General features: G+C 39.2%; 3 protein-coding genes across 11 annotated transcripts in view; 1 reads left to right on the forward strand and 2 right to left on the reverse strand.

Annotated features, from left to right (window-relative positions):
* The window catches only part of LOC139633878 (collagen alpha-1(XIV) chain-like), a 154,183-nt gene that overhangs the window by 112,789 nt on the left and 13,943 nt on the right, over positions 1-27,451 (forward strand). For all 5 annotated transcript variants that reach the window (XM_071499902.1, XM_071499900.1, XM_071499903.1 and 2 more), the window contains 5 exons: positions 1,091-1,177; positions 1,586-1,639; positions 26,086-26,181; positions 26,458-26,511; positions 27,271-27,324. In XM_071499902.1, coding sequence (XP_071356003.1) covers positions 1,091-1,177; positions 1,586-1,639; positions 26,086-26,181; positions 26,458-26,511; positions 27,271-27,324 — 345 coding nt within the window. The remainder of the gene's footprint in view (positions 1-1,090; positions 1,178-1,585; positions 1,640-26,085; positions 26,182-26,457; positions 26,512-27,270; positions 27,325-27,451) is intronic.
* Positions 5,950-17,920, reverse strand: LOC139633880 (CD209 antigen-like protein C). Of its 5 annotated transcripts, XR_011693860.1 has the most exons (9): positions 17,758-17,920; positions 16,677-16,793; positions 16,315-16,374; positions 16,001-16,096; positions 15,538-15,680; positions 15,168-15,286; positions 8,779-14,339; positions 8,358-8,453; positions 5,950-7,881 (listed from the first exon to the last, which is right to left on the reverse strand). XR_011693860.1 is itself a non-coding variant. In XM_071499905.1 (7 exons), exons 1-7 carry the CDS (start codon positions 17,918-17,920, stop codon positions 14,204-14,206), a joined length of 834 nt encoding a protein of 277 aa, XP_071356006.1. In that variant the 3' UTR covers positions 5,950-14,203. The 5 variants fall into 5 exon arrangements, 1 of the variants encoding a protein (XP_071356006.1); XR_011693859.1 differs by having other exon boundaries at positions 8,358-14,339; XR_011693857.1 differs by having other exon boundaries at positions 5,950-7,574; positions 7,687-14,339.
* LOC139633881 (CD209 antigen-like protein C) lies at positions 19,082-24,645 on the reverse strand. Its single transcript, XM_071499906.1, has 6 exons — positions 22,516-24,645; positions 21,720-21,839; positions 21,461-21,592; positions 21,223-21,347; positions 19,983-20,104; positions 19,082-19,226 (listed from the first exon to the last, which is right to left on the reverse strand). Exons 1-6 carry the CDS (start codon positions 22,676-22,678, stop codon positions 19,082-19,084), a joined length of 807 nt encoding a protein of 268 aa, XP_071356007.1. The 5' UTR covers positions 22,679-24,645.

The raw sequence follows: 27,451 nt of genomic DNA on the forward strand, positions 1-27,451 counted from the left end.
TCACCTTCACTGTGGCATTGCAACGTTCTGCAAAAACACCTCTGTGCCATTATTCAGTGCTGTAACTCAGGAACAGAAAGTGAGGTTGACTGGTTGGTGGAGGAAAACAACCACGAGGAGTTTCATTTTACTCACATGCTAAAATAGTTTTTTGTAAATCTGGCAACGATAGAAATTATGACCAAAATTAAAGTGTTGAGGTTTTCACATACGAGTGATTTACTTAGTATCACTTACTTACCGCTGGAGAATGTTTTATCTGTACTAGTAACATGTTAGTAGGTGGAAATTAAAACTCCTGTTTAAGAAAGTATTTCCTGTTTGACCAGGAGATGCAACAATAAGTACCGTATTTTCATGACTATAAGGCGCACTTAAAAGCCTTTAATTTTCCCAAAAAACGACAGTGCGCCTTATAATCCGGAGCGCTTTATATATGGATTAATTCTGGTTGTGCTTACTGACCTTGAAGCGATTTTGTGTGGTACACGGCACTCACGGCGCTCTGTCAAAGCGTTTTAGTACGACTTTGGTAAACTACAAAGCCGCACCGCTTGCAGCATTACGGCTATCGTAGTCAGGAGCGTCGCGGAGTAATACATACTGTGCTTCACCATAATATTACAGTGTGTGTGTATAAGGACCTATAAGGAGTTATTGTGAATACGCTAACGTTTGATTTAGCGGTATCAGACTGTGTTTTTTTTACGTGTTACAACTGAACAAGGTTGGGAGTTATTGTGAACGCGTTTAATAAAGTTTGACTGACTTATCTGACTGTTTTGTTTCGCTTAATGTGCCTCATAGTCCGGTGCGCTTTATATATGAAAAAAGTTCGAAAATAGACCATTCATTGACAGTGCGCCGTATAATCCAGTGCACCCTATAGTGCGGAAAATACGGTAAACAAAATTATGAAAAATGCTTCCACTGTAGAGCAACGTATTATATTCACATTAGATGAATAATAATCTGTCACACTTTGTCGGCTTCATTGTATCACAATTCATGCCATTTCATGTCATATCTTGTTTTTATTTTTTTTCTTCAACTTCATCATCATCATCCCCAAAATGCTGTGGTCTTCCAGAGGAAGGAGGTAGACTGCCCGGCCTTGCCTAAAGCCTGCACCTGCACTCAGGACAGCAAAGGCCCCCCTGGCCCTGCTGGACCACCAGTGAGCAACATGCAGACACACACACACACACACACACACAAACACATGCTTACCAGTCACTGAAGATATATCACTGATATATTTGTGTTCACATCCCCAAACACGCATTCATTCACACAGTCACACAGATGGAAAAAGACCACCAGCACATCTCATGTTTCATGTACAGTTTGAGTTCCTTTGATTCATTTCTGCTCACTCTTCTTTTCACTTTTCACTTTGGTAGATTAAAACTCACATTTCTCATATCTCAGCTTGTTTGTCAGTGTTGTGAGTTGTAAGATAAGCTGTCAGTCTGTACACACACACACACACACACACACACACACACAGCAGTAAGATCCTGTTAGTTTAAATGTGTTGATTGTGTGCTTCTAATTGACTCCTGCTATTTGTGTTTTTAAACAGGGAGGCCCAGGAATCCGAGGAGCCAGAGGTGATCGTGGAGAGCCAGGCCCTGTGGTAAGTACCTCATCATGACTTTCAACACTTAGTCTTTTTTGATACCTGTTCTGAGAATGGGTGACAGCGTGAGAAGCCACTGCAGTCCCACTTCAAAGACACACCAGGAAGTGATCTATGTCAATGTGCTCCCTCGATGCTTTCAAAAAGCTGCTCTAGCTGTCAAACAAGTATCCTACCCTCTGGACTTTGTGGGTCCAGTTTCAGCAGCTTTTATCTTGCTCTGTTATTTATGAAGGTAAGTGTCACTGAGAGCTAAGCAGGAACGCTCTGATCACATTCACACCCATGAATGAATTTCATTCATCTAAGATTTTGGCCACAAATGCTTTAATAAGTTCTGTGCATTAATTTTGAAAATTAAAACAGATTAAAGAGAGAACAATAATATTTACCATAGAGACCAGTCTCAGTAGCATAACATTAAGATGTGTATTTATGATAATATACAAATCAGAAAACACAATAAAAAACACAGCATCATTTCAGAAAAGATAACGAAACAGAAAAAAAGTCACAACCAAACCAAACACCCTAACAAAGCAACAGCTCAGAGAAAACAACAAAACTGAAAAAAACACACAGTAAACAAATTATTTATTAAAACTGATCAACGAAACCAGAAACACATCAACATTTCAAAGAGATGACAAAACAAAGAAAAAATTACAAATCTAAAACACATTTCAGATTAAACAAAACAGAAAAATAAAATGCAGAAAAACACACCAATCATATAATAAATCAACAAAACAGACAGTGTAGTAATGTGTTAGAAGATACAAGATTTCTGAAAAGCCAACAACAAAAAACAAGATCTATCAACGACAAAACAAAGCAGACAAGAATCCAGAGGAAACAGAGAAGGTAGGTACCTACTGTCTTTACATACACTTCTACTTCTACATATGAAGTAGTGAAGGAAATGCTGACCACATTTTTACACAGAACAAATCTATGTTTAGAGATGATGATGATGATGATGATGATGATGATGATGATGATGGAGTAAGTCCTGTGATCCCTTCTAGACCTGCTGTGACAAAAGCCAGTCACTTTTCTTCCTGGTTTTCCCGGTGTTTAGTTTGAAGCGTGCCTCAGCCACACAGCTCAGTGTATGCCTCTTCATCTACTTCACACTCGGATATTCTCTGCATATGGAGAAAGACAGATGGAGAATGTACCACTACATGATGTGATATACAGGTGTAATTTGTGCGGCACAACACACAAAGCAGAAAACATCTCAAAACACAAATGTTAAGTTGTGCATTCAGCGAATACTTCCTACTTGACACATTGGTGTTCATCGCGGTGTGCTGAGATATGTGTCAATAGGAAGTGGTTTGTGAGTGGGGTGTGTGTGGCAGGTTGTCTCATGTGTGGAAAAAAAAGTTTTTTCTTTGGTGTGTGTGTATTAACTCTTTTCAAAAGTGTGTACTTTGTCAACACAAGTGCATCATCTTGATGGGAAAGCATATGAGATGTTGTGTGCAGTTTTGGGAAAGGTGCTGATGCATTTGGAAACTAAATATATTTTTTGTGCCTCCGCGGTGGCGAGAGCATTATGTTTTTGGGTTGTCCATCCATACGTCTGTCTGCCCCTTTCTTTTGAATGCGATATCTCAGTAACACCTCAAGGAACAAGAATGATGAACTGATTAGTTTTTTTTCTGTCCATGGTTTTGAGTGTTTTTTGTAATCTTGCCTCCAGCAGTCACGTTCCTGCAACAGTGACATTTTTTATCTAATTTTCTGAAATATTAAAAAAATCAAATCTAAAACTTCTGCTGTTTGGTGGCGAGGCAACATCTAGTTGCATAGGAAGGGGTTTACAAAACAGTTTTTTTACATCCTCTCAAGTTTTGAAATCAGGAGAGAAAAATCTATTTTACTGATTAAACATACTAGGTCTGCCTTTCCAATTATGTTATGCAGTGCTCTTTCAGTCTCATACATTTAAGAATACTTGTGAATGCTCATCCTCACAGAATCTTCTTCTGTTAGTATTTGGTCTAAAACCTCACTTCCTCCCTTGCTGATTTTTCTGCATTTCCAGAAACACGACTCATCGACTATAAACTTGCAGAAACATGAGATAAACAATTAGGCAACAGAAGTTTTGCCATGCACACATTTATCGTCAATTCTGGCTCACATCAAAAATCACACACATTAACACACAGAGGCACTCACCTGTTTCTCTGTGCTGTTTAAGACCATCAGCTCTCCTCCTCTCATCTTACACTCTTCTATTGTTTCATTCAAACTTTTCCTCTCAGAGAAATTGTAGTAACAAATGCATCCAAATCTCATCCATCCTTTCGGACAGCACTTCCCTGAATGTCAAACATGTATTTTAGTGGTACATATGTTGTCATTCAGTGTCAGATTGGTAATAGCCTACCTATTGTATTGTATTCGCTGCTAACCCTATCACCCACAGTTTCCCATTTTAGCTTGTTTACATCATCCTGTAACTGAGTGCTATACAGGTCTTAAAGTTACTGTTGTTCTCTGAAATACCTTGAGAACAGAAGAAAATACAAATTGTGCTTGATTAATACCTTTCATGACCTTTGATTAATAGAGTAACAGCCTGAGCATTGAAACAATTCTCAGTTGCAGTTTTGATCTGCCTTGTTTGTTTCTACCAATAACATTTAAGTTTTGCTCAGTTTCTCACTACTGTTGTCCAACTGACAGCCTGGAAACAACAGCAACCGAAAAAACGGGTTAACAATATGAAAGAGTTCTGCATTAAAGTAACTAAATGGCAAAGAATTAGCTTGAAACTTTTCTTACCTAAATATTTCTCCTTCAGCAGGATGACTTTGTGCTGTGAGATGTTGAAACTGTTGCTTAGGTTGTCATGTCTGTTTTTCAGTTGGTTATACATGGTACTGAGCTGGTCTCTCTGCAAATCAACTAGAATATCTGGCATCATAAAACAAAAGGCAGATCAACATCAAGTCCTTTTAAGATTTTAAAAACAGATTTCTTTTTGCCCTCAACTTAATTCGATCACCATCACTGTATAACTCAGCACATGTATTTCCTGGTCCTAAGTTTCTACTGATTTTCCTCTTGGGAGTCACAGACTTAACATACTCCTCAACATGAACTCATTAACCCCCTTTTTTCACTTGAATTTATAATGCAGTTTTGATCCTTGCAGAGTAAAGTTTCTTGTGAAAAGTTGGAAGTAATAAACAAATATATGAAACAAACAAATGTATCTGCCACTCTGGCAGGAAAAAGACATGAGTGTAGAGTTACTATTCTCATGGCTATTGAAAGAAACTAGGGATGACACCCACAATTTAAAAGAGAAAAAAGACATGATGCATTTATGAAATGCACCTTCTCCCACAAATAGTAAAAGAAAAGCCAACAAAAACATAGATACAAATTTGAGAGAGAACTTGCAGTATGTCAGTATGAAATATAAATGTTTATCCTCACAGCGTATGAAGATTCCAGCCAATAACAGCAGATAAAACACCCCCACAATCACTGCAATAGCTCTGAAATGGCTTCTTTTGACATCTGAAAGATTCCTTAGAGTGCATGGTCCTGAAGTAAAATACAAATTACACAGAATATATTTTTATCGAGCATACTCTACGTGGCTTTGTTGACTGTTTCCTCTTTTAATTGAGCTCATCTGCTCAGTAAAAACAAAGACTTACCAGTTTTCTGTAGCCCAGTCGTGGTGTGATGGTCTTCATTCTCTAGGATCTCCACTCTCTCACTTATCTCCCTTTCTCCACTGGCCTCTTGAACCCGTCTGCCATATCCCACATTCACACTCAAATGTGGCGTCGACATCTTGCTGAACTAACTGAACCTATGTTTGACCAGGCGTCACGGGTTTGTTTCTGTGTCAGGCAGCTTTCAGCAAAGATCATCAAGGAAGTAGCAGCGACGCAAACCACAAACACAGACACACACTTTTACACATTGCTTGCTCTCCAATGAAAACTGCACAAATCAAGTATCTTCATTTTGGCTCTTCTTACTGATGTTACTGTGGCTGAATTATTACGTGGTTCATCATCTGGGTTAATGACACCAACTCATAGACTGAAAAACACTATTATTGGGTCATCCCAGCAGCCGCACGTCTAAGGCACACTTTTCTCAAATAGTTTGTCGTTTTGTCCAAAAAAAAAAAAAAAATCTCAGGTTCATTGATATGATCCTGGTGCCTCATTTAAAAAGGTCTCTTCAGTGTTTCTGGTTTTAAAGTTTCATGTGCCAGACTCACAGAACAGTACACGTCGCACATTTTTACTCACACTCAACAGAGTTAAAGGAAATACTAACATCTTAAATGTGCTCCAAACCTTCTGGCTCTCAAAATGTTTTGGTCAAGGTTGTCATGGCAACATGTCTTAAACTGTGACCAAAGATTACACAAATACATGAATTTGCTAAATATGTGTTGACTTTTCTTATCGTCACTCTTCCAGAAACTTCTTGTCTGTATCGCTGGAGGTTCATGTTAGTGTCAGATGTGGGTTCTACTCTACATTATCAGATGTAAGCAGCAGGTTGTGCGTGTGAAACAGCCAAATACACTCTTTATATCTGCTCATGTGGAGCACTGTGCAAAACTTTTAGACACTGTAGATATTTAGATTCTTATCCATCAACACCATCAGGGTGATGTCTGATTGGCCCCAAGTTCATCCTGCTGCACAACAACAAGCCCAAACCTGCAGCCAGGGTCCCAAAGAACAATCTGCAGAGACAGAAGACACTGAAAACCCACCTGTAAAACTGTGCAATATATGAGGAGAATTGGTGTTATTATAAATGCAAGCAGCAAGAGTTTTCACCATCAGTACACCAAGTACTGATGAAATTTAGGGTTTTTTTCTCTTTACTGTTAAATGTCAAGTATTCATGGTGCTACGTTTGAAAGCATCCTCACTTTAAAGTATTCTCCACAACTTCCTAAAACCTTTGCACAGTTCTCTTTGTGGTCTTCTTCTTGTGAAAATGATCAACTAAAGCACAAAATGCACCATTGTGGCCTGAATTTCACCATATTCATAAACCAAATATAATATCATGATGTTTCAGGTTCAACCATTGGTGCTTTGAAAGGGTGAGAGGCATTGTCTCACTCAGCTACAACAGTCGAATAAAGTAAGAAATTAACTGAAAGGAAAACACTGTCACTGAAGTGTACTGCAGCCTGTCAGGTCTGTAAAACACAATTTCAAGCTGTATCTATTACTATAACTATGAACAACATGCCAAATAATATCAGTTGATATACTAATTCTTCATTCCAGTCAATTTATTTCTGCCACAGCATACCAAAAACTGAATTCACTGTGACCACAAATAGACATGAAAGCTGTCATTAATAGTTAGTATTTTCTATTTGTAAGGAACATGTACAATATCAAATGTAACTATTGCCATTTGATGTATTATATCAGAGTTACCTTAAGGATAATATTCTTCTGCCATTTATCAGCAGATCATATCTAAACCATAAATACAATGATATAGACCAAGATGCATAAAAAACATTACATCAAATAAATATATATCAACAAGAAGTGTGTGCTGGGCCAGGAAAAAGAGGCAAGGTATAATGCAGAGGTTACACACTCGAGTAGCTTTTGTACATGTAGCATCAGTCAACGCTGGGTCAGTGAAGGACAGTGCTCAGTAAGACTGGATCTTTGATGACTGAATACTTTAATCTCTGCTTGTATTTTGTGGGTAAATTTGCAAACATGATCAAATCCATTTCACAGACGCAGGAAAAGCAACATTAAAAGTCCGGTTTATCGAGGCTTTGCCAGGAAAGTCATGTGAATTGATTTTTATATGATTGCAAAATGAGTAGCACTGACATTTTGCACAGAATTGTTCTGACCTCGATTTCGAAGAAGCAGTCGGCGAATGACAGCTGAGGAGAAACAGGCCATTCCACATTTCATGACAAAAACAAGAAAAAAAAGTCAAATTAATGTTGGATTGACAAGACTGTAAATGTATCTTTCTTTAACAATCACTCTCACCTGTATACTTAGTCTTCACGCTCTTTAGTTCATTCTGTAACTCGCTGTGTTTTCTGCTGTCGAGGTCATATCTGGTCTGCAGCTCATCTCTCTCTTGAGTGAGATTGATGTTTCTGATTTGGACCTGGGTCAGACTGATATTGAGCTGGTCTCTGTCTCTCATCAAATGTTGTTTTTCCAACGTGACAAAAGTATCTGGTGAAAACAGAGACAAAACAATCGCTGGTCAACAACAGAAAATGATTCTGAATTATCGGCAGAGCAGCAGAACAGAACAGAGCAGACCTATCAGACACTGCAGGTATTTAATGAAGCCTTTCATACAGTGTAAAGCTGTTTTACTGACATTCTGCCTTAACCACTTTAAACGGTCTTTTTTTTGGTGCTTGTTAAAATGCATTTACTGGTTTGAGAGTCTTCAATACAAAAGTTAGTTTACATTTTAAGAATTACTCTTATCATATCTGGACATTAGCTTCAAGCATTTAATTTGCTCTTATTCACAAAATGAAGTGACAAGTGACTTTGTGGCAGAAACAGAAGTGACGTCCATTCTCAGTGAGAGTGTAAGACCTACTTTCCAACAAACCACTCTGACCAGGATCAAGAAAATATCTGGAGCACAAAATAGAGCCTGATATGTTATGATAGAATAAAAAACAAATCCTCACAGCGCATGTAGATCCCAGCCAGTATCAGGAGAAGCAGCAGTCCCAGGATGCTTGTTGTGACCATATGCTTGCAGCGGCTTCTTTGAGTGAGTGGAACTACGGGGACAAAGTACATTTAAACATATTTTCACATTTAAAGTGGCCTTTGGATACTTTCATCCTTCAGTTGCATTGATCTGCTCAGTAAGAACTGAGACATTTTAAGTCAAGTGTCACTAAATTGCATTTCGGTGTCTCAGAGTCTCAGTCCGCAGCACAGACCAGTCCATAAACATTTGTTAATGGGAACTGAGACTGATGATATTGTATCCTCTTGTACAAAGTCAGTTTAGTTCTTACGAAGCATTTGCTGCTCGGGATTTAATCAAACATGCACAAATCTCAAGATCTTGGTTGCATAATATTTAGTTGTTATACTTACTGAGTTCATGGGACCCAAGATCTCTGTTGCTTTGGACTCTTCTGCTCACACTCAGACTCTGATCTGGTGCTTGAATGACTGCAGACATTTTTAGAGGTGAAAGAACTTGAAATTAAGCAAAATGATTCCTCACTGTTTGTTTCTCTGTGAGTCAGGCTGCTTTTAGAACAGGAGGCATCAAGGAAGTAGCAACAAGACAAACTACAGCTGCAATATACTCTCAAATAAGGAGGGGCTGTGTGGAAGGAAAAAAAACACTACGTTCTATGTTTAATGACATTTCACCTAATTAAAAAAATGAGGTGATAACTTTATTATATTGATATTTTCAAATATTCAGGTGGAAGAAATCAGAAATGAATATTGAAATCACTGTATTAAAAAACGCTGTTGAGTATGTAAACGCTAAGACTGGACAACATAAAGAAAAAAACTGAATAAGTATTGAATAAGTAGCAAAATACTTGGAGAGCGAGTGTTGTTTGCATGAATAGAAACAGCAACATTGAAATTGCCTTGTAACTAAAATATTATTTAGTATTATTTAAGTTTCATAGTTGTTGTTGATAGAAAACCTAGGGGGATGATTTGGAGCCATTTTCTGGACACACCACCAGGGTCTTTTATAATTACTTTACAGTAAATGCAGTGTGTTTTGGAGACATCAGGAGGCCAATTATTCATGGTCAGACACAGAGGGTTCTATGATTATGGCTGCACAAACACTGCTGCATGAAGTGGTTAGTGTTTGTATTTTCCCAACTGACTCGATTCTACAGATTATACTGACAAGATCTTTCAAAGTTCAGTGTGGCTAATATCTCCCATGGCTAGTATGGTTAATGTAAGAAAAGCCATAAGACTTTGAATTGAGACCATTTTATAACTTGACTGAAAGGGTTAAATGTAATAATATGGAGTCAGAAACAAGTTGGTTTTAGGGAGAAAAAACTCATTTCCACTGTTGTCACTGGAAAGTTATTTATGATTCAGGGGGATTTGTCAGTGATGCAACCTTGTGTTTGTCAGCACCACTTTGGCAGCAAGTGAGAAAGCAGAGCGAGTAACTCAACAATTAGTTATTGGGTTGATGGTTTGATCTTGAAAATACAAACCTCTCCCTCAACAATGACAGCAAGAGATCTTTTTTTCACAGATCCAGTTGTTAGAATTATAGTATCTGCTTTGTGTCCATTTTCCTTGCTGACTGCAGTTTTCTACAAACTGGTACCAGAACCTGCAGAACAAAAACAATGATGTCATTATGACACATTTTATTACCTATTACATTCAGTTTGTTTTAATTACTATATTTTTGTCAATCAGTTTTGTTTTTTTTTTTTAATAAGGGTCGTACCAAATTATTGTGGAAGGAGCGTTGGCTGAATTTAATATTTGTTCACCAAAGTGGCACCAGACAGTCCTCAGCTGTTGTATTTACAATATGAGTAATTGTAATGTGTCTATTTTTGAATTGATTCTTATTATTTTCTTCTGCTCATCATCTTCTGTGCTCTGCTAAAGATGGACCAGTGAAGTGCACAGAGATGTACATAAACCACAGCTCCATCACACGGTCGTACAGATACACATATTAAATGTACTCGCCAGTCTAGACCAGTGTTGGTTACCAGTTTTGGCCCTCAGCCTCTTCACTCCTCACATTTGGAGACTTAAACCAGACTTCAGCATTTCAACCAATGAAAGGTAATCTTCAGATCGTCTTATTTGATTCAATATCAGGGTATTTGTGGAACTGTCTTTGGTACCCTACATTTTAATATATACTTTTATTAATGACATACTTTTGATGCAATTACAAAAAAAAAAACAATCTAAAAATATCTGACATAACTGTCAGCGGTAATCCATCCACCCATTCTCATTTCGGTTCCCATCCTGTTTGTTTGTGTGTGTACTCAGGCTTGAGGCCGATCCAGGAGCCCCCAGGCTTACTCAGCTCTCTGACAAACTCCTGATAATTTATCCAAACAATAAATGATTATTTTACTGTTCCAACATTTTCTATCTTGTCAAATTCATCCTTAAATTGGTAACACTGCATTTCATGTTAATTTATTTATTTTTTTAATTAATCAGTTACAAATGTGCAGCAACCTAATTGACATTTAAGAAATTCTAAAATATGACAGTGATGTCCAAACTTTAACTTCATCTTCATGTTGATAATAAACAATCAGCTCATCAACATTTTATATCTACATAGACAGTCTTGACAGTACACAATACCAGCAGAAGCTGTGATAAGAAATATTGACTAATGAGATCAGAGACACTCTCATGCTCTTCTGTGCTGTTTACCACCAGGTGTCCTCCACTGTGTTCTCAGTCTATTCTGCTCTCCTCCCATTTTTTACTCTCGATGAATTTGTAGTAACAAATGCATCCAAATCTCTTCCATCCTTCAGGACAGCACATCCCTTATTGTCAAACAAGTTCTTTATGTTAATCAGTTTCATTTTTGTTGTAGACTACAGTCTTTCTACCGTGTCTGTTTTCTCTTTCCTGTTGTTTTCTTGAGATTCTCACTGCTTTTAATTTGCATCTCAATGTCTTGAAGAGAAATATCCATTCAACAAAAAGCAGATCAACAACATAAAGCAGTTGTGCTTAAAAGACCGAGGCCAGTTATACCTTATACATTGGTATCATGCTGCTGTTTACTGCTTTTAAAATATTTTTCACCCTTGTTTGATAGTTCCTCCATAACTGAATAGAAAGACTGCAATCCTGGCTCTCTGCAGAGTTCAAACTTTCAACTTCCATCACTCTTCAACGCACTGTATCTTGTTTTTTTTTTAAGTACTGACTGTTGTCCTCAACTCCACATAAGGATGAAACTCTACAGTCTGAATAAAGTCTGCCAGAAAACACAGAATAGTTACCAGCAGTCATAATGATGCAGCACTGTCTATAAACTGTCCTCTTCATGTTGTAGTTGCTTTTGGTTTGACTCATGGACAAAACTAACGAAGATACCACCTGAAGAAAGTCACATGAAATCCTGATAAAATATGTGGACACGCACCTTAATTATATTGTCTAATTAAAAAGATTGAAAGAAGACATTACAGAAAAACAAAGGGGGAAGTCAGATATGACAGTTGTCCTCACAGCGTATGCAGAAGCCGGCCAGTATCAGCAGATAGATCCCTCCCAGAGCCACTTTGAAACACCATCTTTTGACAGCTGCTGGACACCTATGAGTGTGTGCTCCTACACAGAGACAAATGGTATAGAGAACCATTGTTATTATACTTGTTTGAAGAGTGAAGTGGCTTCTTGTAACTGTGAAGTGTTGTGAGTAATAACTAGTGTTAGTAAGAACAATAACATTTGATCTCACATTGCACCAGATTACAGCAGCTGATATTGACCTGTAGTAAATGGTCACTCACTGTGAACTGATGGATAAAGGGAATCATTCAGTATCTACATTTTTTATAGCCACACCTAAAAATTGACAATAACTTCCCTGTTATTCATCATCATGTCAGAGCCCAGATCATGGCGACGCTCCTCATCCTCTAAGATCTCCACCTGATTCTCCTCTCCCTCTCCTTTGTTCTCTTTTCTGGTACATCTCCCCTTCATTCTCAGACCTGGTGCAGCAAGAATGTGTGTCGACACTGTGGCAAACACTAACTGAAGTTGTTCTTGACAAGGTGTCACTGTCTCAGTTTGTCTTTGAGCTGGGCAGCCTGCGGCACAGGAAGTGGCAGCAGGATGAACCACAACCACAGATCACAACTAAACACATTGTTCTGTTGTTTAGTGACTTCAGTGGTTTGGTCACTGAAATGATGAAACCCTTCAGATAAACTTCATGAAAGTACATTTAAAGCTAAAAATGAGATATGTATATTTTATCTTTATTTCCCTATAGTGACATTGAAGAGATACACAGGTTATACTCAACAGACGTGTGTGTTCACATACTTTTTTTGCCAAGCTGCATTCATGAGCATGAACACACCTCTCTGAAACAGGAAACTGACCCTGGTGTGTGAACCGCAGTTATTTTTGTTCTGTCTGGCAAAGGAACTGCCATTGGTTTAGCTTTAAGTTTGAATGTTTGACTGGTAATGTAATTAAGATGTTAAGATAATGTGCTGTTGTACTTTGAATAAATAAATAAATAAAAAAACAGCATATGAGATAATAGATGATAAGCACTTTAAATTCAGCTGGAGTGAGTGATCACCTCTGCTATGTCCACAACTAGTGACACACATTTAGCAGATAATAGATCTAGAACAGTGTAGAGCAGCACAGACACAATACCCAAGATGGGATGAAAACTGTTGATGTGATTAGGGGTCTGAGCATTGAATGCTGCTGGATCTCTGTTGTTTTTGTTCTCGTTATTATTGTTCTGTCTCATTGTCCTCTGCTAAAAGTGATCGTGCAGCAAAAACTACAAGATGAAAACTCTTGAAAATTGGCACATAGATTTCACCCACTATTCACACAAAAAATTATAAAGAATTATACGTTTTTGCAATTTTCTCTGGGCTAGAGTGAAAATTCTTTTTTTGTATTTTGAATGTAATTGAAGGAGCATATGGTCCGGCTGTGCATTGGATTTGGAAAATCTTGTCAATAGACGCAGAAATAGAAGTCATGATGAAAAGTTTAGCTTTTACTTTATTGGGTGTTTATGCAGAGAAACACTCAGCAGCAGCAATGTGCACATACATGTGAAGCAGTGAAGCAGTTACTGTGACACAGGAAATGTGATGTGTTCACTGTGCAGTTATTAATATTTTCTCTGGTAGAGGAACTAACTTCTTCAACAAGTTCTGATGTTCACTGATATGAACTTCAATGAAAATGTTTCATTGTTGCTATAGTGAGCAGCTAAAGGAGAGAGCTGGTTGGCCACTGTTCACACTGACACAAATAAACCCACATCAGACATTATGTGATCATTTTCTTCCACTTCATCTGTTCAGGGTCCTCAGATAAAACCTCTTATTCTAATGTGTCCCTGTCATTGATGCATCTTTTGTCCAGCTGCACTACAGCTGCACACAGTTGCAGTCATTGTTGATTTGCTGCTACATGTTTCTGTCATTCAAGTTGTGTTTAACTGATCAGCCTTATCTTATTCATGCATTCCCAATTAGCACGACTAGCTTTGTTTGTGTTTCTCTTTCCTGGTGAAGGTCCTGACAGGTAGATAAAAACAAGCAGCTGCTAACTCCAGGTGTATCAGAGGAAATACAGGAACACTCAGTAGTTTAAGCAGCAACAGACTCATTAATGAACCAAGTAAAACCAAATCATGATCAACCTGAAGTTTACTTTCATTATAGAAAATAGTTAGATGTCTTTGTTTTGGTGTGATAAAAATCTTAATCCCAACACCACACCTCCTCTGCCCTCAGTGAAACCAGGAAATCTATTTCTCACAGATCCAGTTTTTGTAAATGTAACCATTATTATAATTTACACTTCCTGTCCATTTTCCTTGTGGATCGCAGCATGCTGCATAGTACCAGTATTTGGGATCTTTCAACTCCTCTGTTGCCCAGAACCTGTGGAACAAAGAAATAATAGTTTTAAGCTGATCTGAAACTCCAGATTATTTGAACATGGAAATTAACTTGAAACCACACTGCACATGCTCATTAGTTTCTCTCCCTCAGCCAGTGGGCTGCCTGCTACTATTTTCACTGAGAATCGTCACATAAACTAAAATAGCTGTCAAGGTTTTACACATATGAAATCTTCATGCTTTAATAATTCATGATAAAGGATCAATAATTGATCTTCTGCTTTAGAGGTGTTTTGTCAACAGTTTGACAGACATCAGTTTTAAATGGTCGTCTTTGAGGCTTAATGCTTTCTGGGTTGCAGGGATTTTTGTTGCAGTGTCTCAGTGGTCCAGGAGGAAACACTGGTTGTAAAGCTGCTCTCTGAATACATCCCTGGGACTAATGGTCACATTCAGCTCGTCCTTCATGTGTTCTCATCATTAATAAACAGCAGAGAGGAGGCAGGTAGTCCTTCATGCTGAGCTGAAGTTCAACAAAGGTTGTTTTCTTCATCACTTTTGTTCTGTCACAGCAATAAAGACACATTGATCAGACAAATTCAATAAGCTGAAGTGTCCAGAGAAATGAGTCATTGTTACTGGGCCTCATCACAGACTGCAGAGGAAGAGTTCAAGTCCAGCTGTTCATTCAAACAATGATCTGACCTTTTTACTTCCTTTCATTTGACTCAGTATCTGGTGGCTGTTAATAAAACCAACACTGATAAAATGATTTGAACATGTTACTGTCCCATCTTTAACACATGGTTCTGTTAATGTTCAACAGTAACTTTGATGCAAATGTTAATAGAAACAGGAAACGTCTCACGTTGGAGTCAGTGGTGATCCATCCACCCATTCCCATTCCCGTGTATATCCTTGGTTGTTCCACTTTCTTCTTAGACCGATCCAGGACTCTCCATTCTCATTCAGCTCTGTGACAAATTCCTGTCAGTTGACAAGAGACAATAATTATTTCTCTGTTCATGATTCAGTGTTTCTGTTGAGTAAAGTCACCTTGTGACCATGTCTGCAGCAGTTTCTCTGATTTGTTCCATCAGTTTCAACAGAGATGTTTATCAGGAAAATAAATCCATCAGGGTGGAGACAGGAAGCAGGTCACAGACTGGCAGCAGGTGAAAAACACAAGTAACACATCTGTTACATCAACAATCACACACATTAACAGACACACTGACCTGCTCCTCTTTGCTGTTAATGATCACCAGCTCAGCTCCTCTGTTCTGACACTCTCTCCTGCTCTGATCCCAAGTTTTCTTCTCAATGGATTTGAAGTAACAACTGCATCTGAATCTCCTCCATCCTCCAGGACACCACTTCCCTTCATGTCAAACAAGTGTTTTAAAGACAGATTTCAGGTCAGTCAGTGTAAAGCTGATGAGACTTGTAATGTCAGTGTTTAGTTAAAGATCTTTCTTGCTGCCACTTTTTGCTTTCAGCTCTTGGACTTTATAAATACTGATCATTTCCACTCAGATTCTGTAGCTCATGTGTAAGTGACTGTCTCTAACAGAGATCTCTGAAGAACTGAAGAACACTTCAACAGCATGAAAACATTATAATAGTAAAGGCTCAGTCAAGTGAACTCAGGTGAATTTGTGTAATACTGATATTTGCTGTTAGTTTTTTAACTTTTCTCACCTTCAATTTTTTCCTCCATCTTCTTTACTTCATCCTGCAAGTGACTGTGATTTTTCCTCAGTGTTTTGTAACTGCTCTGTAACTGAGAGTAGTTGACTACAAGAGATAAAACAGTAAAACAACATGAGAATATTTATGCTGAACACAGTGTGACATTGGATCCTGTGTAGAACGTGTTATCTATCTGCTGATTCATTTTGCCTATTTCATACCTGATATTTGCCAAATTATCAAAACATTCATGCAGTGTGAGGTGTATATTATCATATCTGTGTATTATAGTCTTAGCTTGTTTGCTCAAAAACATTTCTTACCTGCTATTTCTTCCTGAAGCTTCCTTACTTCAGTCTGTATCCGACTGCGGACTGAAATGTCTGGTAAGAAACACAAAAAACAAGAAACTGACCCGTAATTCGCTCTTAAACTAAAGGCAGCATTAAGTTACTTTTATGCGTGATTAAATATTGTTACATATTTGCATTACCCGCTGTCCTTTTACCTGCAGTACCATGTCTGTTGAGCTCACTCATGCTATTTTAACTGGTCTGGACAGACTTTGTAGGTGACAAGAGTAAGAAACGTGAACTAAAAGGCAGATCGACAGCATCATAGAATTCTGCTTTTCATTCATTCATTCAGATTTGATTTCAAAACAATTCTTTGTATTTTATCTTACAACATATGGACAGGGTGATGATCCCAGCCACCATCAGGAGGCTCACCACTCCTAGACCCAGCAGAGCAGCTCTGAAAGGCCTCTGTTGGACCGGAGGATGCTTCAGAGTGCTGGGTCCTGCAGAGGCAAAGCACACAGAGCAGCTTTGTTATTTGACGTGCGGTTGTGTGAGATAGCCATGCACAGTCAGTTTGTTACCTGCAGTAGACTCTGATCATTGTGCCCTCAGTTAGGAGAAGCAGAAAGCTGAGCGATGTGCCAGCGGAAAATATTCAGAGCTTAATCTTCCCGTCAAAAAAACACTTTCCTTTGGAACTACATTTTTCTCAACTGCTTCACCACCATATTCCTACGCACAAGTGCACTGTATTACGCCACAGCTGCAGGTCAGCTGAGTGAAAGAGCTAAACTTCACTTTGTTTAGACAGGAAGATAAAGGGCTGGAAGGATTCTAAGAAATATTCTAAATGAAGTGAACATTTAAACAGATATGGGATTGTGTCGGTGGGCGTCTTTTTTCTGCTGCCCACGAGCACAGCAGCACATCGCTCGGTTCCTGTGCTGCTTCTCTGAACTGACAGCTGATCTGAATCTGCTGCAGGTCACACACTGACTATACATCACCTCCTCACACAGCCCCACGTCAAACAACCACAACTGTCACTGTAACTGAAAGCAACATGAGTGTTGTTTTTATAGTTTTCATTACCCATCATCCTCCACTGTAATAATTACACTGTACTCACTAGCATCATGGCTGAGTGCAGTGGGTGTGGTGGCATCTGTACACAACCTCACTGCAGAGTCTTGTAGGAACATTAGGAATCAGTGAGCTGACAGGTTTTCAGTATTGAACACACTCTGTGTCTTATGTCACCTCCCTGTCTCTCTGTGTCTTGCTAATGAAAATCATCAGACTCTTCTTCCTGTTTGTGCTTTAAACTCTGTTGTAAAACTTTACCAGAGCACACAAAACTATTAAATATTACATCCAGGCTGTTTGTAAGCAGAACAAAATAAGCAGCACACCCACACACAAACTACTAATTATTATTTATCATCATTATTTATTACCACTTACCTCCGTGCAGCGACTGACAGTCGGTGTGATCTTCTCTGATACGTTCTGCATTCTCGTAGATATCCACCTCCCTTTCCTCCCACTCTGCTCCGTCTCCCTGCTCCTTTCTGTTGTATCTCACCTTGCTTGATAAATCTGGTTTGGCATAAATATCTGAGGACATCTTGAGGGGATGGAGACAATTAAACAATAGCTGCTCTTCACTGACTGTTGCTGCACTGTGTGGCTCAGCGACGATGCTGCTGTGAACCTTTAATATCTTTGAATATCCTGCTCTTCAGTCTATGGTCGATATAAATCCAGTAACGTGCAGTAATACACTGATGCTGCTGTCAGGGTTTCTTTCCAGCCGTGTGTCTGTCTTAGAGAACTTTGAGGAAGTAGCAACAAGAAACTAACACACACACACACACACACATACAAACACATACACACACACACACATATACACACACACACATACACACACACACACACACACACATACACACACCTTTATTAATTTGACTATGTTGGATAAAAAAAAACCTTGCACCTCCAGTTTGGTGGTCGTCTGTACTTCAGCATCACACCAGCTTGTGTTGTTAACAGATACCCCATGTACACACAAACACTGACACACACACGCACCCACATACCCACACACACAACAGGTGAACAGTTTGTCCAAAACAGGAAATGCTACTTTCTCATTTATTTTCAATTGCAAAGAAACTGCAGCTGTTTAATGACGTGAAGATTTGATACTTGATAAATGAAAACAGATCTCTCGATATCTTGCTTGGATCAAGCTTTTGGACCGCCCATCTGTCAGTCCTCGATCGAACAACAACATACACTCGCTGCTGTAGGCCACTGTAGGCCAGTGTCTGTGGTGACACCTGGACGTTTCCATTACTGCCACCATCAAGCCAAATCCTGCAGTGGTCCAAAAGAAACACCGACATTTAATGAACTGATCACCATGAAATTCTCTAAACTCCTTCATGCACCACAGTCGATGAACCTTTTTCTTTTTGGACGCTCTATCACCTGTCCTCTGTTACTCTTGGGACAAGTATTTAGTTTAACAACTGTCAGAGCTCTGAGAACAACAGAGAGTCCTCCAACATATTATTTTGTAAAGTCATGAGCAATTATACCTTTAGTACTGTGACATTTTACACTTCTGAGTAATGCAGTACGCCTCACTTTCTCATGTCCATCTTTATTGTGTATAATAGAGGGCAGCAGGAGCTCTGGGAAAAGAGAGGGAGCAATGATATGCAGAGAGGAGCTTAGGCCAGATTCAAACCCATTACATCACATTTATATGACAGATATTTTAGACTGCAACTGTCACATCATAGATCTGCTTCTCACAGATCCATTGTTTGGATCCATCCTTGGTGTGCATCCATTTTCCTTGAACATCCATATAGACTGTGGACCCTTCCACAGGGTTTACGTCCACTCCTAGTGCCCAGACTCTGAAGAACAAGATCCACATTGTCTTGGTTAAAAGCCACAAAGCACAAGGGATTATTGTTGTGAGACAATTCATACAGTTCTTGTGTGTGGAAACTCATAACAGTGAATTGTGGACTGTCACTTCAGCTGAGCTTCATATTTAGTTTCTTCATGTCTTTCAGCCACAGAAGATCTTCAGAAAGTAAAATTAGACGGTTTTAATTTCAAATTAGTGAAGTTTTTATCTTTTGTATGTTAGTTTTCACCATGTTGTGTTCTCAGTGAAGAGGCAGCGCTTAGGAAGATTCATATGAACACGTTGATCCCCTCATGTGGTGGAACAGTAGACTGCAACTTCATTACTCTGAGTCATGAAGAGCCCAGCTCAGCATCTTTAACCTTTGACCTCTTAAATATGAGCTGAAATTCTTGTTAAAAATGTGGTGGCATAAAGACTCTGAAATTCACTTTTTCAGATTTACATTGCATTCAGGGATTCATACTAAATAAAAAGTGTATGGACTAAAAACAAAGTAATCTTCATCTCAGCCCAACAGCTACACTCCACACGAATCACTGCTGCTTTAATATCAACTTAAAACCACGGGTCTGATTGTTAATTTAACTCATTCAAAATATTCACATTATTTGAAAATATAATTTACTTGATAAAATACCAATTAATTCTTATGGAACCTTTTTCTTTTCTTTAGTTTTCAGTTTCATCCAACAACTTAAACAATGATCCCTGATCATGATTTTAAAAACATTCTCACAGATATACTGGTGTTGATCCATCCACCCACTTCCACCTCCATTTGTCCGACCAGCTATTTTCTTTCTCTGACTGCAGACCGATCCATGAAGCTCCGTGTTCATTCATCTTACTGACAAATTCCTGACAGTTTGTCAAAAGAGCAGATCATTATTCATCTGTGTTGTTATGGTTGTAAATTTAAGTTTCATGTTTTCACCATCTCTGAAGAAAAGAAGCCTCCATGATGATGTCCAACTGAGAAATCCCAGAAATATCACTGACATTGTGATAGAAATGTCCCTGTGAAACCTCATGTTAACAATTAAAAAGCAAAAGTTAACCAGCAAGAGAAAAGACAGAGACAGCAGAAGAGCAAGTGACATTTTTCATGTAGATTTTTTTTGAAGAGTTTTTGTAATGTTTGTTCCGGCCACAAGAGGCTGAAGAACCACTACACCAGGCAAAATAGGATTAAAGCATTCATTCATTTTTCCAAGTGATTTTTAATTTCTCCGTGTTCTCTGAACATAAGGTGCATATATTGTGTGTTAGAAAGTTATGTAACATCAGTGTCATGTCTATAGAAATGTATTTTGACGAAGTCTGTCTGTGAGAGAGGCTTTAGAAAATCAGGTGTATCCTGTTTACTGTCTCACCTGACTTCTTAAAGCCTCGCTGGCTTTATCAAACTTATTCTAATGAATCTAATGATTCTAATATTATTCTAATGAATCTCAAGATAGATTGATCCCGTTATTGAAGTTTGAAGTTTTGAAGTTTATTAAAGTATCAAAAGAATAAATACTTGGAGATTTTTGCCAGACAACAGCATCATTTCATGAGCTTGTTGATCTATTGTCTGTTAAATCTCAATCTGCAGTCTGATAACATCAGATGACTGTAGTGGAGAAACAAGAACAATATTATCTATCTATCTATCTATCTATCTATCTATCTATCTATCTATCTATCTATCTATCTATTCTATCTTGAAAAAAGCACTACAGACAACTATACATGACATCACACTGGCGCACACATAGAGTGTGTACATCTACCAAACATGACATGCACCTAAATTACAGGCTTCTGCACAGACATACTGTACATGCACAGACTCAAACAAACACATGACCCTTTCTGCAGTGGCTGTTTCTTCCTGATTTTACAAACCTCTGTTTAATGCTCAGTAACTTGTAAATAACTGCAGACATCTCAGAACCCTGGTTAATGGCTTGAATCAACCAACAGGCACTCACCTGCTCCTCTTTGCTGTTTACTATCACCAGATCAGCTCCTCTGCTCTGACAGTCCTTCCTGCTGTCGGACCAGTTTTTCACATCAGTAGATTTGTAGTAACAACTGCATCGGAATGGCTTCCATCCTGCAAGAAACAACTTACAGCTAATCAGATGTTTTAGTGACAGATTTCAAATTATTTAATGGCAAATTAATGAAACTTAAAGTCAAGGATGTTTACTTTAAAACCTTCCTCACCTGTTGTGTTCCCCTGTGTCTGGCTTTCTTTCTCTGTCACCTGGCAGTAATCTTTCATCAGGGTTTCATATCTGTCCTGCAGCTCGTTATGAGAGATACTGAGCTGCTTTCTGTCCATGGTGATTTGCATATCTGGTAAAAATAAATAAATACAAAGACACAACAACAAAAATACAGGGAAGTAATCTAAAATCAAACCAACTGATTAAGGTTTTCAGTGACTCAAGATATGACATTAAATTAAAGGTGAGGTCCTCACAGAGCATGGACAGGACAATACCCCCCACCAATAACAGGATACACAGCAGACCCAGAGTCAGTGCAGCAGCTCTAAAAGGGTTTGGTTGGACAGCAGGGAGACGCAGCTGAGTGTGTGCTCCTACACAGGAAAAGTACACAGAGAAGATATTTTGATTTAACATGTCTGAGAGAGCTGTTGAGGTTGTAGCTCAGCTCATCTGAACAGACAAGAGAAATCAAATTTGATGTTTGAGGTGAGAGCATTACTACTTGAGCTGAGAGCAAGTGTGCCGACGCTGCAGCGCTGTTGGCAGTTAGTGCACAGGAAATCACTTCATGTCAAGGGACGAAGTGTTCACTACAGCATCACATCAGTTTCATGCTCTTTAACTGTGTTAAACTGAATCTTTCAATTCAACACAGGATGACACAAGACGCACAACAGAAATAAATCACAGCTGCCGAAATGACTTCTGCTGTGGTCAAGAGTTGTCACACTACACCACAAAATCATTTTGTCCCTGTGAAGATTCATCAGACTCAGAGCAGCACATTAAAGACACAGCGTGGGTTCACACGTGGTAAGCCACTCTTTAAGATGCTGAAACATATCCAGTAGTTCAGTATATGAAAAGTGTAACTATATGTCACAGTTTTAAGGTAAACTAAAGTGCAAACTACTCTAATCATGAATTATATCACAAATCAATCAACATTACCACTGTCTTATCCCCAGATATCATTTGTAGCTGAGCCCCAAATAAACCCACATACATACACACACAAACTTATTTCCACAGCGTTTATGACTGTACCTCTGTCCCGTGTGGAGAGATCAGCCTGATGCTCTCTGGAAGTGTCGACACTCTCGTAGATGTCGACCAGCTGCTCCACTCTCTCTCCTCCGTCCCCTCGGACTCCTTTGCTGTATCTCACATCCATGATCAAACTTGGTTCTTCATAAATGTTAGAAAACATTTTAAAGTAAAAGGTCTCTGTCTCTGCTTTTATAATAGTCTCAGTTTAGTGATTAATAGTTATTGCTGTATTTCTTTAGCACCTGGCATTTTTTTTATGTTTAATATTGTAGTTTGTGGTTCTGAATCATTCCTACAACCCTGTACTGTTCTAATGCTGCCGTCAGTGTTTTCTCTCAAGGTTTCTCTGCATCTGCTTGTCTCTATGTCCTGGCCAAGTACCAAGAGGAAGTGGTAGCAGGAAAACACACAAGCAGGAAAACTCCATCACTGTATAGTAAAAAGCTCATAACTAATTTCGCAATTTTTATCAAATATACAAAGACGTGCATGTTTGATTTCTGTAGATTTTTTTAGTATTAATAGTTTTAATTCAAACAGCAGCTTACATGTATGGGAGCTGTTTTTTTAAACAGAGTTGTGATAAGTGATCTGTGGTTGGCCAAGTATGCTAGAACTCTTGAAGATGTCAGCAGAATCCTGGTAAGGACGTTAAAAAGTCAGCGGCAACGTGAGCAGCTCAGTGTTGTCAAGATGACCTAGTTTGTTGTTTTTGAATTACACCACCGGTGCATGGTGCAACATGTTCGGTCACTAAACCTCTGCTGTGGATGTGACATGTTCCCTTATTGTCACAGTATCAGAGCGTCGCAGCAAACATGTTGATGAAACAGTGTCAGAAAGTCAGATATGATCATAAGCCTATCGCAGCTGACCACGAAGAAGCTTTACACACCAGTAAGACAGTCACGTGACCAGGAGGAGCACACAGCTCCATTACTTGAGTCAGAGTATAGATACTCCTGGTCAAATATTACTGCAATACAAGTGAAAGTTATTCAGTCAGATTTTTACTGGAGTACTTGCTAATAAAAATACTCGAGTATTCAAAAGTAAGTTTTTTATGTCAGTGCATAGTTGTATCTAGAGCACACACAGTGTGTGTGTGTGTGTGTGTGTGTGTGTATGTAAAAACAACCTGACCTAAAAAAAAACAACCTAACTTAGTTACACATCTCTTTTCTGAAAGTTGTCCAAACTGATCTGTTCAAACACGACGGACAGTTTAGGAGTTGGCTGTGGTTTCCTGCCTGTGATGAACACAGCGTATGGTCTCCCACATTTTCAAAATAAAACAAAATTCATCCACTGACTAAAAGCTCCGCTTCAAAGTAACAAGTACTTCATAGAAATGCTGTGGAGTCAAAAGTACGGATTTGTCTTAGTGTAGTGGAGTAAAAGAATAATACTCAAGTAAAGTACAGATACTTTGTTGCTGTCCACCCCTGCACACCACACAGCGGGCAGGGTAAAGCCTTGTGCGTCGGCAACATTCATTTGACGGTTTCAGTGACTCGTCATCCTGCAGTAATCATGCTACACAGATCCACAGGCAAATTCAAAAGCCAGTTCATGGCTTTGAATATCATTTTTTCTGTGTTTGATCACTTCTTCTTCTCTTGAGATCACACAGGTGCAGAACTAATGAAGAAATACTTGAATATGAGCAACAGTTGAACAGAGCAACCTTTAAGATTGATCTGATGATATTCACTTTTTTTAAAGTCAGGGTGTGTGTGGCACTTGTGAAATGTTCAGCAGATTTGTTTCCTGATCATATAAACCTCTTCCGGCTTCACATCAAAGTAATGAACACTTCATTTCCTTTCTCTGTAAAGTTTATTATTTTCTTCATCATCTAAAAAGAGGCCAACGAGACACATCCCGTCTTGGGGCAAATGTTATTTGAGCTTTATTAAACTAATACTCATCACTGCTTCTGAGTTATGTCCCCAGTGTGATGTCACAACTGTGATAATAGTGAACCTTGGTGTTCAGCTCTGTGGGTATGGATCTGGTTTGTACGCTGCTGGATGGTATGTTGAAGTGTGTATCTCAGCTTTCACAGGGTACTGAACCAAACAGCCAGTTACAGTAGAAATGGATGTGAAGTTGAAATTATTGACCCAGGCTCTTGCTGTTGTGATGTCGACCAGAGCTAGCTGGTGAGCATGCTAACCTAAGTGGAAGAAAATAGCTGGACTGTTGTTGTTGTAATTCATCTCTAAAAGAGCAATAGTTATTCTTCTTCTGGTGTTTTTTGATGTGAATGTCTCAGGTGCATTATCACCACCCTGTGAACTGGAGGGCTGACCAAACCAGCAATCCACCAATCACGTGCTTCGTGGCTAATGGAGATGCTGATAAGTGATTATTTGTAAACATTATTATTGTTTGTGTTAAATTACATCTGGCCAAGTGAGATGGGGAACAAATCAGACCCTGTTTACCAGCAGACCAGGGCGGCTGCGACGGGGCTCAGGAGTAAAAGCCACTCAGCTGTTGTGATGCGTTTTGAAAACAGGATGTTAAACTAGAGCAGATAGATGGTCATTTTTCAGTCACGTTGGCAAGTTCAGCCCTTTCATAGAACTTAGTCTTCAGGCTGTCATTCAGCCAGAGCCCCTCCCACCAGAGCGGTACCAGCCGTGGACTGTCCCGTCCTCAGCGAGCTCTGTGCTCTGGCCCCCTGCTGTCAGGGTGTTTATCAATCTGTGTGTGAGCCCAGGGAGCCGCTCTGCAGCTTTATGAATTCAACATTTCTGTGTCGCATTGCTGCATGTCTGTGAAAGCCAACAACCCCTGCAGTGTCCCACAGTTGGCTGCGAGTCACACACCGACATTTCTACTGAACACATACACACAGAGGAGGCGCAGCTTCCTTCCTTCAAAGTCTGTTATTATCTCTCATCAAGACTCAAAGAAATCTTGAGAGAGTGAGTATACTGGAGAACAGCTGACCTGTTAATCCATTAGCTCACTATGTGCGTGTTCTCACATCTGGTAATTTTCAAATAAGAAAAATATATATTATCCATTTTAAAGTGCACATGGGTTTATAATCATGGACCTGAGGTGTACTCGTGTCTGACTGGTGCTCAGCTGTTTGTTTGTTTGTTTGGGGCAACTCCAACTTTGGGATGGATTATGGATTTGACCTGGTGTGGGTTAAAATAAGTACTCCCTCAACATTAGACGATCTCTGTTGTCATGGTTACAATAATAACAACGAACGGTCATGGATAATAGAAACAACATAAACTGCTGCTGTCACATGGGAATCGAACACCGCTCTCCTGGGTCATGTTCATCCATCCACCCCAACCTCCTCCTGACGTGGACCTTGTCGCTCTATAAACTACGTCACCGCACTTTTCCCTTTGCTCCTGTCATCATTACTACGACCACTAGATGTCGCCTAGCAACGGAACCTAACGATGGGTCATAGTGACCTGCTGACAGACGACCTGTGGGCTCGTTTGTTACGGTCTGGAACCACAGACAGGGTGTGTCAGGTCTTCAATTCTCATTCAGCATCTCTCTCTCTCTCTCTCTCTCTCTCTCTAGGGGCCATCTGGTCCAGTAGGTGATACAGGAGTACCAGGACCCCAGGGACCCCCAGGACCACAAGGACCCAGTGGACGCTCCATCATTGGACCCCCAGTAAGACGCAAACACCCACACGCATGAAGTGACTCCTACCCTCCAGTTTCCATGACCGATATAAACCTGATGGTGCTTCCAGTCTCACTATTTGATTTATTCTGTAACATTTTTGTATTTACATTCACACTCACAGTCTATTTCCTTCAACAGTATATTACAGAGTAAAGTGTATCTGCTATAGGTTTCTCATATTCAGGTATATCAGGAATTAGACACATATATAGAAACTAAAATTTATAAGCAAAATTTAATCAGTATTATTTCTACCTGCAGGGCGCACCAGGAGAGAGAGGACAGAAAGGTGATGTCGGACAACAAGGAGCACAGGTAAAAACTGCAAACACAACGAGAATCTAATGCTGGATTTTCCCCTGATGTCACTTTTTGGACCAGAGGTGGTGATTTCTCTATATTCCAGTTCAATTAATAACCTGCAAAATGTCGTGTCTGAATATTTCTTCTTTACATACAACTGAGTTGCCACCTGGTCAAGCTTATACTATTCAGACATCATACCATCATTTTACAGTGTTAGGACCAAACTTTTTATTAGGATTGAATTTCATTCAGTTAATTATATAATGCAGGTTGTTTGGGTTGATGTCATGCTGTGGTAGAATTACATTTCCTCTGTTTTTAAGTGTTTTAGACAGACATACAAATGAATTACTGATAAAACACCAGGCAGTGCTGCTTCAGACAGGCCTGTAGCTTGAAAAGAGCCTCCCACAGGTAATTACTTCACTGCTGTAAATTACTGGGACTGTTTTGACCTTTTGGAAGCAAACAGTTGTCAGATTTTGAATAATGGTGCCATTTGCAAAAGGTTGATTTCTGTGGCTCAAATCTATTTCTATTCCCAGAGTTTGTGACACTTTGCTGCTCCAGACTTCGACTGTTTATGCAACAGCACAGTTCATGACAGCAGAGTAAAATACAAAGTCAGGGGAAGTGGAACTACGAAGTGTTAGCTGCACAATAACAAGTAGAAAACTGTTCATTTACTTTGGTGAGTGTGTATGTGAAGATTTAGAATCAGTGTGAATGTGACCTGCAGTGACCCCTGATCTCCTCCTGGTGTTTCAGGGAGTTCCTGGTAGAGCCGGAGCTCCAGGCAGAGATGGACCTTCAGGACAAAGAGTGAGTCACACTATTAACACACTATTAATACTGCTTATACTAATACTACACCAACTGCTAACACTACAAGTACTGATACTGGTTACTACTGATATAGATACTTCTACTACTACAGCTTCTGTTAAAG

This window comes from Trachinotus anak, unplaced genomic scaffold (assembly GCF_046630095.1).
Source record: "Trachinotus anak isolate AG129_WGS33_773 ecotype Australia unplaced genomic scaffold, CSIRO_AGI_Tana_v1 ptg000016l, whole genome shotgun sequence".
NCBI lineage: Eukaryota > Metazoa > Chordata > Actinopteri > Carangiformes > Carangidae > Trachinotus > Trachinotus anak.